General features: G+C 30.6%; 1 protein-coding gene across 1 annotated transcript; it reads left to right on the top strand.

Annotated features, from left to right (window-relative positions):
* Positions 1 to 3,942: 3,942 nt before the first annotated feature.
* LOC143058421 (uncharacterized) lies at positions 3,943 to 13,518 on the top strand. The gene is made up of 10 exons (XM_076231912.1): positions 3,943 to 4,004; positions 6,888 to 7,151; positions 7,911 to 8,216; positions 9,038 to 9,364; positions 10,217 to 10,303; positions 10,686 to 10,725; positions 11,077 to 11,108; positions 12,127 to 12,213; positions 12,378 to 12,424; positions 13,118 to 13,518. The coding sequence occupies exons 2-8, from the start codon at positions 6,905 to 6,907 to the stop codon at positions 12,204 to 12,206; spliced, it is 1,119 nt and encodes a 372-aa protein (XP_076088027.1). The 5' UTR covers positions 3,943 to 4,004; positions 6,888 to 6,904; the 3' UTR covers positions 12,207 to 12,213; positions 12,378 to 12,424; positions 13,118 to 13,518.
* Positions 13,519 to 13,943: the final 425 nt, after the last annotated feature.

The following is a 13,943-nucleotide window of genomic DNA, read 5'->3' as shown; positions in this document are numbered from 1 at the left end:
ATCTGTAATGGTTCTTATAATTGGATGCTCTTTGGCAAACATATCACCTTTCTACATTTTCATATTTTCTCTGTTTTGTTTTACGAATGCGCTCATTTAGTGCTTGAAAGTTTTGTTCTGTTCTGCAATGAACATGATGAATGTCAAGATACGTATTTTCCTAGTTATCAAACTGAGTAAGTGTATGTGCGTGTTCACTTAAATTAAAAATTCTTCTACTGTTTGAAACAAAGAACTATCTTAGAAACTAATTTGATAATTTCATTCTGTCACGTAGGGCGTCGACGCAATTTGTATCATATATTTGCTTCATATATATGACACTAAGTGTTTAATATTTGAGACAAAATACATCATTCATTCAGGTTAAAGGGAAGGGACAAAATTCATTTCGATACATGTTCTTCCCGTGTTCTACCGCCCCCGTCGCCTTAAAACATTCACCTCCATATGTTAAGTCAAGGAAATAAATACAGTAATAAAGACACGTTCTGGTGACAAATATTCATGCAAAGTGACTGATACATCAACTGTAACTGAACCGTATCCCTTATATCAATTGGTAGAATAGCAAGCATATCGATCATGCTATAAAAAAAAATCGAAATATCCCAATAATGAACAATTAAAAATAAAGACATATAAAGTAAAACAAGGAAAAAATATCAATATTGATGATTATCAATATAAAATTATGTCACTCTATACTTTACTATGATTTCCTTTTCATTGTTCGTTTTAACACCACCTGCACCCTAGACCAGAGTATCATGATTGTACTATTCTCTTTGTAATATATATTTTTCACTAGAGGATCAAATTTTGTTCCGGAGTGAATGTGAATATAAAATATACTTAAACAGGACGGATATCAGATGATTTAATAATAATTCATTCGAAGTTAGTTGTTTTAATACCAACATGTTTTAACTGTCGGCATGATTTTTTTTTTTACGTTCCCACGAAATAGCAGACCAAGCTATCAACGTCATCACCAATCGAGCAGAGTTGTAATGGTCCATACGAGGTTTAAGTTTTTATCGAGAGTCACAAGGAACATCATGGTACACACTCTGAGGTAGTTGGAAATTTGAAGAAACAAAATGCAAAAAGTAACTAGATCACGAAAATGTACGGAGAACAAATATATTTCGTTATTTATGTTGGTAGAATGTTGACTTGTCCTTTCATAACTACATAACTCATACATATACTAAGTCTTGTACATTACTTTTTTAAGTTTGATTTGAAAGTAATACAGTACACTTTACAACTGCTACTAGTCAAAAAGTAACGTGAAAGCCTAAAAAAAAGCTTATCATCATAGATACAGACCATTTTTCAAAACTTTATTGCAGGGATTACATTTATATCATATTGGATTTAAAATAAATTTCCTATTATATAAGTGTGATGTATTTTAAATTCCTATCTAATTTTAACAGTTTGATTGTCAGTTTGTAGTGTTTAGTAAAAAATCATCATGTCAAAAGAATAGACCAATTATCATGATTGAAATCTAATATATAAAAAAAGAAGATGTGGTATGATTGCCAATGAGACAACTCTCCATAAGAGACCAAAATAACACAGAAATTAACAACTATATATCATCATACGGCCTATTTATGACTTTTTAAGTAAAAGGCAAACGTGTGCCCTTAATAAAATCAACAGAGGTATACCGATATTAGATCGTCAGAATTAGATGAATCAAACTAAATCCATATAACAAACTAAACCGAGAAAAACCCATCAACTATTGCAGAAAATGAAACACTGAACTACAACAAAAGATAATCAAACATACAGAGAAACGGCCTTTTATAGCTAACTATGCGGTATGGGCTTTGCTCATTGTTGAAGGCCGTACGGTGACCTATAGTTGTTAATGTCTGTGTCATTTTGGTCTCTTGTGGACAGTTGTCTCATTGGCAATCAAACCACATCTTTTTTTTTTATATTTAGATAATAACTGCCATATTCCTGACTTAGTACATGACATTGATGCCTTTAAAATGAAAACACTGCGTAACAGGAATACAGTACAAACAAACGCAAGAACACTCAGCACAGAGAAATACATAAATAAATGATATAATGATACATTGCAATATATAAATCGCAGAATAACAACATAAATCTCCTGTGAATATGCGACAGCACTGTTCCACATCATACGATGATGACTGATGTACCCATATTTTGTCTGTTTATTTAACGCATCAATGTAAATATATCGGAAATTGATGAGACTGTCATTAAAGTAAGAGGGTTAGCGCTATAGAACCAGGTTTAATCCACCATTTTCTACATTTGAAATGCCTGTACCAAGTCAGGAATATGACAGTTCTTGTCCATTCGTTTTTGATGCGTTTTGTTATTTGATTTTGCCATGTGATTATGGACTTTCCGAATAGATTTTCCTCTAAGTTCAGTATTTTTGTGATTTTACTTTCCACATAAAAGATGGGACTTAGCGATGAGGAATATATTTGATCCTTCCAAATGTCGTTAATGTTTTTTCCCACGAGACTGTAATTGATAAGTTGTTCTGCATAATTGTTTATTTTTGTACAGGACATTTAAGAAAGAATGTTGGGTTTGCATCTGATTTTATGGCAAGCCTTCTGTTTATATGGCAATGAATAAAAAAACACTACGTTGCAGGAAGAAATCGCAGAATAATTTGGCTATTTATTTTAGGTATTTTTTCACATATACTATAGCTCTTCAACGGTTTCGGTACTTATACATCGTCGGATTTCAAATGTTTGGCTTTGAGCCTTCCTGATGAATGTAAATCCAGAAAAGCGCTTCGGACAGAAAAAATTATTAAGCGTGTTGTTTTCAATATTTAATAACAACGAACTCATCCTGTAAATTTGAGACAGCACTGTAATGTCATGTAAGGGATGGCATTGAGCGCTGAGGAACATTGTTTTATCCTTCCAAATTATTTTCTATATTTGTCAACGAGGCTGTTATTTGTTTCCTTATTTCATTGTAGTGTCATTATTCAGGTCATTGATTTTCTAGATTGCTTACTAGACGATACGTGTGATTTTGGTTGTTATTGTATTTCTAATAACAATATATTCATCTTGTGAAAGCATGAAAAGCTTGGCAATCAATTGTTTTATACAAAGTCATACTAGATCCACTTCTCTTATATAAAGTGTATTTTAGTCTACTGCTGCTCTCAATAAATGTTTGAAAATCTTTCTTTTTTTTTAACCATTACCAAATAAAAACTTCTTTCAGGCAACAGGTTCTAATGAGAAAAGTTCCTGATTTGAGTCATTCACATGAACTCACACCCATCCTTATTAATAAATTGAAAAACAAGGATATAACATGTACAATGAAATTATTTTCGAGAGGTCATTGAAAATGTCACGAAACAGGAAGGATGAAATATATTTTGATAACCATTCATCTGAATTTATTTCTATGTTAGACTTATTTTAACATCGATTTCAAAGCAGAGCAAAATAATAATAAGTTGGGATTTAAATAGTATTCTACCAATCGAGCAGACATCAACAACAACATCATCATCAAATCGTCAAAATCATCATCATCATTATTTTAGAAGTTTTAATAATCTTATTGCCATATGTTACAGATCAAATGATGAAGTCATTTGATATACTATATACCCTGCAAGTGTTAACCTTTGTGTTGTATGAAACTGGTATTTATATTTATTTACTATTTTGAACGAAATATTTCTATTTTGTCATTGATTCTTAAAACGTTTAAAGATTCGTTCATGGATTTTGTTCGTAAGTTGTTTTTTTTTCTTTCTGTTCAGCAAAGTATAGTAAAAACAGATTACGAAATCCCATAAAAAACTATTTGACATAAAACTTTTCATATTTAAATCCGTTTATAATTCAAATGACTAAGATTTGTTTTCCTTACAGATTCTGTGCAACTACCGTCACCACTGAATACCCGTGATATCAAGGCATGTGATTCAATTATACACCGAAAAAAAGGTAAGCATATATACAAGAAGTATTTGTTTAATATCAATAATACAGTTATTAAAAGTTGGAGAAACAACCAAAATAATCACTACTGTTAGTTTATTTGATCTCACGAAAGATATACTGTAAACCAACTTATTTTTGCGCATACTTTACTTCGCGTTTTACCCTTTCTTGAGCACTTCGCGGCTATTTAATTTCGCGATATCCTGATTTACTTGATTAAGTTTAATAAGGATAGATCCAAGTTTTACATATTCGCGTTTTTTTTTCTACTCGCGAAAGTCGAGAACATAAATCGCTCGCGAAAATAAGTTGGTTTACAGTATCTGCATTCATATTTTCCAATAAAAATGTCCAATACGAAGCATACTGATTATTTTGATTCAGAACTTGAGTTCATCAACAGATCTTATATAAAATGGTCATTCATATTTTCTGTGTAACTCATCATTTTTTTCTTTTCTTAAACTAAGCTTAGCAAATGTTTTCTGTACAGGTTCTATGTATCTACCTTCACCACTAAATACTCGTCAAATAAAGGCATATGGTTCAATGATACACACCGAAAAAAAAGGTAAGCATCTCTACCAGGAGCATCTTTTTTAAATCAACCATACAGTTATTAAAAGTGGGAGAACCAACATAAATCACTGCTAGTTTCTACTATTAGTTTATTTTATCTCACGAAAGATATATCTGCATTTGTATTTTTTCATTAAAATGTTCAATACGAAGCATACTGATTATTTTGATTTAGAACTTGAGTTCATCAACAAATCTGATTGAATATTCAATCATGTTTTCTTATTTTTGTGTAACTCGTAATTGTTTTCTTTTCTTAAACTAAACATAGCAAATGTTTGCTATGCTTACCTCTTATTTCTGAATAGTTTTGTTACACCAAGATTCTCAATAAACTTCTAGTAAAATATTTGGAATTAATTGTCATTTTTGATATATCTCTACATAGTTTATCTTATGATACATTTGTTAAGAAAATATTTTCCATTCTAAAACTGTTCTATAATTCTTGCACATCATATCTTGTATGGACCTCTCCATTTTTAACTGGCATTGGAGTTCAGAATACATGTATTTGGTATATATTTTGGGGTTTTGAAAAACAATATATAAGTTGTGTGAAAATGTTATTTTCAATATCATCAGTTCTTTTAATTTATTTTGTAATGCTTTGATACATTATTCTCTTCTTCTTTATATTTCATCACAACATGCACAACGTCATTCTCTGAATCTTCTTCCTTTATCTTGTTTTTATGTTTAAATATTCCCTACTCTGTAAATTCTATCTAAAATCTCAATTCACAATTATGTCTTCTTCACTATTTTTGTTGTATATTGTATCTGTTTGTCAGTTGTATTTGTCAAAGACGAAATTTAAAAGGATAATCTCTTTGATATGTTTGAGTTTACAGGGGTCGTTCAATTAGGTTACATTTTTTTATCACATGATTTTTTTTTACCAGTAACAAAACAAAGCTGTTACCATTGTTGACATATGGGAAAACTGTATTAAGCTATCTCTTATAACAAGAACTTTTGATAACTATTTACACCACTGGGTCGATGTCACTGCTTGTGGATGTTCGTTCCCGATGGTATCACCAGTAGTCAGCACTTCGGTGTTGACATGAATATCAAAGTTATGATCGTTTTTATAAATTAACGGTTTGCAAAAGGTGACTTTTAAGAAATACTAAGGATTTTCTTATCCCAGGCATAGATTACCTTAACTGTATTTGTCTCAACGTTTTTGAATTGTAGGTCGTCAATGTTCTTCAACTTTATACTTGTGCTTACCTAACTGTTTTGATCCTAGTGTCACTGATGAGTCTTATGATGACGAAACGCGTGTCTTGCGTATAAAATCATAAGCATGGTATCTTTGATAACTTTAAAACAAATCACAGAATGAATATCGAAACAAGGATATATTGAGTTGGAAGAAATATATGTACTGAGGACAAAGTCCGAGATCGATACACTTTTTTTGGTCGATATATCGTTTAGTAACACAAAACAAAGGCTATAATTGATATATTATAAATTTCCGACAATATTTATATGAAAATCGTCAGTGTCATATATTCCATCATTTCATTTTGTTGGAATTTTATAGATAATCATATTGTCTCTTATTCATGTTTCACAATAACAACATATTAGTTATTATTTTATTTTATCTAATATTTTTTTTGTACATCTTATGTATTTGAAGATGTTTGTCTTCAAATAATCGATGACGTCACAAAGTATATCGGTTTTTAGATATTCTTAAAATAAGTGTGCCATATGCTTGTTGCTATCCGCCGTTTTCTATTTACCTTCACAAATAAAAGTTTACTTGTGACTATCCCTGAACGAATCAAATTAGTTAAAATATACGAGTTAATGATATATTGAAATAGAATGACATGGAATATTTCTTCTATTGCTGGATTTTATGAATTTGTTTTTATGAATTTGTTTTTATAAATTTGTTTTTATGAATTTGATTTTATGATTATGTCTGCATCATAGTATTTCCAATCCTTCAATGTCTTCAATATTGATGATACACGAGAAAAAGGCAGATTTGTTTTTCGAACACATATCATTTCGAATATTAAAGTTAAAATTGGATTTGTTAATGCAGATTTGTACGGATAGAAAAGGTGACAACTTATCGTATAGTGGCATTCATAATGCACTTTTAATTTAAAAATTATACCAGCAAAGGTAGCACATATATATAGATTCTGCTGACTGTTTACACACATTTCACCATGTTATACAAACACCACATAACATTATTATAATGATTTGTACAAAATATAATGACGCGTGAAAAATCCTAATTATTTTGAAATAACTTCTTTTTTTTTAAAGATAAACCACATATAACAATGAACTATACTCCAGACAAGGTTTATGAGGGACAGTCCGTAACACTATGCTGTTGCTCTGAAAGCCGAACATCAACAATTGAAATATGGTGGACGATAAACAGTTTAGTATTGTCTTCGAGGTATAATACGAATGTTCTTTGTCATGACATTATAAACGTGAATCGTTCTAAAAGCGGTGAATATAGATGTTTTGCAGAAAACGAAATAGGAATTGTCCATGATGATGTTATAGTTACAGTTTTGTGTAAGTTGTTATTTTAAATTAGTTCAATTTTGAAAATTGTGATAATATCACGGTGATTTTTTTTGATTTTTTTTCGAAATTACGGAAAAAACGCTAATCTGGATGCTGCCGTTATATCATTTTTAGTATTCACTACCCAATATGTCAGTATGCCTAATAAATTGATGATTCATTATGCTCATAGCTATCCTTCCGAACAGTATTTTTACTGTTCCAACCTTAATATGAACGTGAAGTCATTTAATAATTTCGACTGTTTTAGAATTCGAAAGTGTAAGACATTCATAACCTTTTGATTTACGATCTTAAAAGATAGGATGAAAATACGACGAGAAACGCCAAACATCGAAGATGATCCCCACTCGAAGCTGGGATAATCTTAAGTGCTCAGGCAGGGTAAAATGATCATGCTAATATTAACCAGAATGCATTATATTTTGAAAATGATAATATGTCTGACATGTTATTGGAAGAGCATTCTTTGTATTCCCGATGACGAAATCTATGCAACTTTAAAAGACAATAAATGTTATCCTTGGCTTTCAAAAATCTGTCAGATACAAATAATATTAGCTGATAAACAATAGACATTTTCTTAATGATTTTTTTAACTATAATATTATTTTATTTCTACAATCTTATAATTGAAAGAATAGCGAAAAAATATAAAGATTTACATGTAATCAAAGATTTCTTTTTACTTAAAGCCAATATATATATTCTTTTTATTTTAAATTAAAGAACAAATCATTCTTTCAGATCCTCCCGATATTCCTGATCAACACGTGAATGTTACTGAAAAAGAAGTCTCCAGAACTCTACAGTGTTTTGCTTACGGGGTACCTTCAAAGTATACATATAGCCAATGGGAGCATCTGTCATACTTCGGCGAACACATTCGATACTTAAATGCTACCACTGATGGAAAAGTAACTTTACCTCAAATTGCAAACAAGATAAAACGGTATCAGGACAACGGTATCTACATATGTACCGTGTCAAACGGAGTCGTTGATATTACCGGCAATAGTTTTCAGAAAGGACAAATCTGCGTTATTGCAAATGGTAATACGTTTGAATATAACAGAATTATTGATAGCTTTTTCGGTTCTCTTTCTCTTTCTTTTATATATCATTTTAATCTGGTATCACCTATTATAAGCTGAAAAAAGTATACAGGAAAAAACTATTATTTTACCTGACATTGCGTTGTACATGTGTTAAGGAATCATACATATGAGTTATATTACACTAGTACACGGAGCAGCACAGTCGACAAGTTAACATAAAAAAGAATGAAGTTTGTCTTTTTTAATTCTTATACATTGGAACCATTTTCGAAGCTTAGATTTCTGTTTTCTCAAACACTCTTCTAATGCTATTTAATAGGATAGAAGTAAAGTGTCAAAAACAACAACCCGACCAAATAGCAGAAGACATATAGCTGTTCCTAAAATGTTTACATGAGTTTCTAGTTGGAACCTTCCATTTGTATCAACATGTACAAAACACAAAATTATGAATCAGACATTCAAATTTTTTAAGAAATTCTCTTGATGAATATGCCTTTCTGCCATAATTCCATCAAACCAAATCATTAACTGTAGAATTAAAAGTACTGTATACAAAATACTGCAAATTCAAGAATCGTTTATTTCACATCTTCTTGCTAAGTCATTGCAAGTAATAAGCTAAGACGTAGGAACTATTGGTATTCTTTTGTTTAAATCTGACACTCAATTAGCCGAGATCAATATGTAGAACAATTGTCTGTATACTGTACGCAACATTTCTTGAACATTTTGATATTGATGTTTTCCATTCTTTATGTATGTTTACTCTATTTTTCGTTGTATTATCAAACTGTTAATATTATTATATTTTAGGCCCACCCGTATTTGTGGAGAAAACTAAATATAAGCAATATAGTCAACAAGGACAAAAGTTATATCTGGAATTTATCGTTTACACTAAATCTATGATACAATCGTATAACGTAAAAAGTGATAATAAAGAGATACCAGCTTTAATGCAGATGACAAGTGTAAATAGTACAACAATCTTTCATGGAACAGAAATAACTGTAGAGGCATTTGGTGTCGTTTTGAGCTTCAACATATCAAATAATAGTAACTCACATGTTTACACTGTAACACTATGTAATGTTTATGGCAATAACAGTTTTGAAGTAGAAATAAAACTAGTCACAACAGGTAAGATTGTATCATACAAAAGTCATGTACTTTTGGCACAAACAATCTTTACAATACCTTCATAAACAAGCAAAAAGGCCATACGTTCTATATTTCTGATTCATTAGGAGCAATGTGCATTTATCTTCTAGTATAACAATGACGATAAAGTTTTGGTTTTGGTATCCTGCATTTGCTGTCTTTATTTTGGTAAACGGTCTACGTTGCTAAGACGCAGGCCGTGATGAAAACATAAAAAACTTGGAAAACGTCAGTTCTATCGTTGAATTAAGTGAATGATCTGTTGGCAAAATAAATATTGACACTTTGATATATATGATGTGTCCAGAGTTCTCTTTGAGTTTTGGCTTAAGCAGTTACGCCTAAACAATGTTAACCCAAATATGAGAATTCAAAGAATGCATAAATACCGAAAAGTGGAAATCATCTATGACTAGACAGAACCTTAAACGAAAAGTAGCCAAATTCTTCCTATTTCAATTTTGCCTAGCATGCTTTATAAAGTACAAATAGTTAGAAAAGAGGGACTAAAGATACCAAAGGGACAGTCAAACTCATAAATCTAAAACAAACTGACAACGCCATGACTAAAAATGAAAAAGACAAACAAACAGCACACACGACACAACATAGAAAACTAAAGAATAAACAACACGAACAACCTACATTTCATAATAATTTCAAAATATTTTTAAAATCTAATCTACGAAAAAGAGAACTCTGAATCATATCAGTAATTTAGAACTTACTATTTTCTCCAAGTTTAAATCATAAACAATTGATAGTAACAACATACACACATCCAATTTATAAGAATAATAATGATTCCTTCTTCTCTTGTTTTTATTTCAGAAGAGAAAATTATCAATAGTACCAAGGTTGCAAGTATTACCGTTTTAGTAGTTTTGGTTATGTGTGTCCCTGTTTTAGTAGCAGCAGGTAATATGCCACAATAAGCATGATAAATACTATTTTAGTTAAACTAAATCTTTAGATTAATGAGGAAAAGTAGCATTTAGATCTTAAATTAAGACCATGTGTAGCACATACATGTAATTTTATAACAAGATAATTAAGATATGATTTAGAAAAATTATGATGGCACATTAAAATATAAGTCTAGCAGGACACAGTTTTTCTGATTACAACTGACAATTTTTATTATTATTGTAATGGAAAGTTGAAGGTTTAATTTCTGTATTTAGATTTGTTTTGTTGTTTTCAAAATCAAAAATGTGGCCTTCTAGCATTTGCAAATCATCACAGTATCAACATTGAAATATTTATTCAATGTATTATTAAAGATTCCTTTTTGTTACAGTTTTCCTGAAATTGAAAAGAAAAAGAAACAGAGAGAGAAGGTATGGTTGAAATTAGCTGTTCAACTCCATTTAGACCTACTTGATAATCAGATTCTGGTATTCACAGATAAATCTTTAGTTTTTACTGGTTCATTATAACATGTGGTTTATTTAGAAACAAGAGGCATTTATAGTGAAATAACATTGTGTATATTGAATCTTATCCATAAGTTTTTAACATACAGAAATTCTAAGAAATTTTACAAAATTCGCTCATGTTTTTTGCTTCAATATCTTTTTTTTTCTTACTTGATGAACACTTTCAAATTAAAACAAAATCAAACATTATCTACTTTTTTTTAATACTAGTATTGATGCAATAATGATGGTTTCCATTTTCCTTTATTTCAGAATAGTGGACGACATACCAGCGTTGGTAGAAGGTAAAATATGTATTAGAATTTGAAATAATAGTCTTAAATAATTGCAAACTATTTGTGAAAGGGACACTAGCAACAAGATATATAAAATAGTTATCAAAGGTACCAAGATTATGATTTTATACGCCAGACGCGCATTTCGTCTACAATAAGACTCATCAGTGACGCTCAGGTCAAAAAAGTTCAAAACCAAACAAGAACAAAGTTGAAGAGCATTGAGGACCCAAAATTCTAAAACGTTGTGCCAAATGCGGCTAAGGCAATCTACTCCTGGGATAAGAAAATCCTTAGTTTTTCTAAAAGTTGTGTACACAGGAAATTTATAAAAATGACCATATATTTGATATTCATGTCAACACCGAGGTGCTGACTACTGGACATTTATTAATGAAAGTGGAATAGTGAAATATTAATAGCAGCTGGTATAGTTCAATTTTGTCAAAATAAGTTAAGTAACTTTGAGGATGAATTAGTCTACGATATATACATTACTCATCCAACTCGTTACAAGTGTAATTTAAGAAATCACTAGCCCATTATGCACATCATTCTGTTGACTTGATATGTTATTGATATATTGGGTTTAAATTTTAAACAAATCAGTATTTGACTTGGTCTTCTAATGCATGGTATTGTCCTAATGCGACTGACTAGAGAAATGAAACGAAATCTTATTTCACTAGACGTTCTAATTGATTTGATTCAGGTATAACTGATTAGTGAATCGTCGACGAAATCTGCATTTTGAGAATCAAATTAAAGCTTCTTTTCGTTTTTTTCAATTTAAATTGCAGATATTTAACAAATGTTGCTGAATCAGTTCGCGAATTGTTTTTTAAATCAATTGCAGGACAATATATAAAGAATTTTCTAACTCTCGCCATTATTGTTTCAAATCTTGAGATGGGGGTTTGTGTTTTTTGTTGTTGTAACAGTTCTGCTCTATTGGTACTTTAGTGATTTTCTATTTCGACATTCTTCATCTTTAGTAATCCATGTCTCATTTTTATTTTTATCGTAGGTCAGCCAGTGCCTGTTGAGAATATTGTGTATCAGGATGCAATAGCATTTCGACCAAGACCCCTTCAAGCTAGCGGATAAGTCATTGGTAAGATTTTTCTATAAAATTTTAAATATCAACTAGAATTTTAAAAGCCTGTTATTGTACTGTTTGTTCGTTAATCTTTTTGGTTATCCAAATGACCAATTTACTTACAGATTTGTAAGGGTATTTATTAACTTTTAAAGTCATTTATAATGATCTTCTTTCAGAATATAACTATGAAACATACAGTCATGAGGAGAACATACGTCCATTGGTAAGTAACTAGACTTATGTATTGCCTTGTTTGGGATAGGAATATTGATAGAATTACTAACGTAAAATGATAACGAGGCAAATATATATGCAACACAAAGTGCCAAATGATACAAATGTGTAACAAAATTCATTATATGACATACAATAATTAGTAAGACTAATACTAGAAATAAATACACGACACCGATAAAAATGTCCAGGTTTGACTAAGAGATGAGAAGATTTACACTTTCTAAATGATTTAAGAAGTGGATTAAAAAAGATTCATATAGTATATGGTGACATGCTGACTTGTAAATAGATGATTACATGACAAAATAATACTTGAAAGGAAGTGGTTTTGAGCAAGGGGTCTTAACTCGAAGGACTTAGTATCTTTCTGTTCTTGTTCTTTGCATTTCATAGTTAACGAACTGAAGTATGTTCAGAACCACATGTCACGAACTAAAGTTAATATATATTTTAAAAACTGTATCACTTCTCAAATTATTCTAAATTGAAGATAATTTCTCCATCATCATTAGGTCTGATTTCCTGTCAGGATTTGGTTATATATCTGGTTGTTTTCTGTGTAAAAGCTTTCAACGTTTGTATTATGTTTTTGATTACCTATATTTGAAAGTTTATGATTTATTACTAAGATATTGCAGATAATTGCACATACAAAATTAATGATTCCATTACATTTCAGACAGGACAGTTGAATTATTCCGACGTGTATTTCCAACCGTCTACGTCACAAGATGTGCGGATCAGAGGTATTGAAAACAGAACAGTATATAGCGAGGTACTTAATTCAGAAGGAGGCAGTAGTGTCATCGACACGCGGAGTATATCCAGTGGTGACGAAGAAGACTTTGTTGACATTGAGGGTCTTGAAAATTTCATTGACAGAAGTGAGGACTGATTTTGAAAACATTTTATAGAAGATATCACGATAACAGACTAAACGTTGAAAAATAAGAAATTACATTTCAACATTTCCCAGGGCTAGCCATCGATCATCAATTTTAATATGTAAAAAGCAACAATGATTAATTGCTAACAGTATCTTGTTTGTGTATGATTATCAAAATAAAGTGTTTCATTATTGTTTTCTAATAATTAGATTCTTGGGAATGAGGCAAGATTAAAAAAAAAACATAGTCCTCCCCTTCATCCTCTAAACCTACACATTAGTCTAAATGAAAGATCTGTTTCTTAGTTGGATAAATGCCTATCCATATCGTATACTATTTCTAGATGCAACATTTAACAACATATTTGGCAACCACCAGCCTGTATTTTAATAACAGCCTTCTACAGCAACATGTTTTATTGTTATAGTGTCACTTATCTCTTACACTAACATCTGTTATTAAAAAATGTCTCGATCCTCACAACATGATGTATTTAAAAACAACGTCATCCTTCTCAACAACCAGCATCTTTTAACAATGCCACTACTTTAGGCACAATTATGTATTGTTATCATAATGACATTACCGGCTTTTCCTGTTCCAGAATATATTGTAACG

The sequence above is a fragment of the Mytilus galloprovincialis genome, chromosome 14 (genome assembly GCF_965363235.1).
Source record: "Mytilus galloprovincialis chromosome 14, xbMytGall1.hap1.1, whole genome shotgun sequence".
NCBI lineage: Eukaryota > Metazoa > Mollusca > Bivalvia > Mytilida > Mytilidae > Mytilus > Mytilus galloprovincialis.
This window is presented reverse-complemented; position numbering and strand designations above follow the sequence as displayed.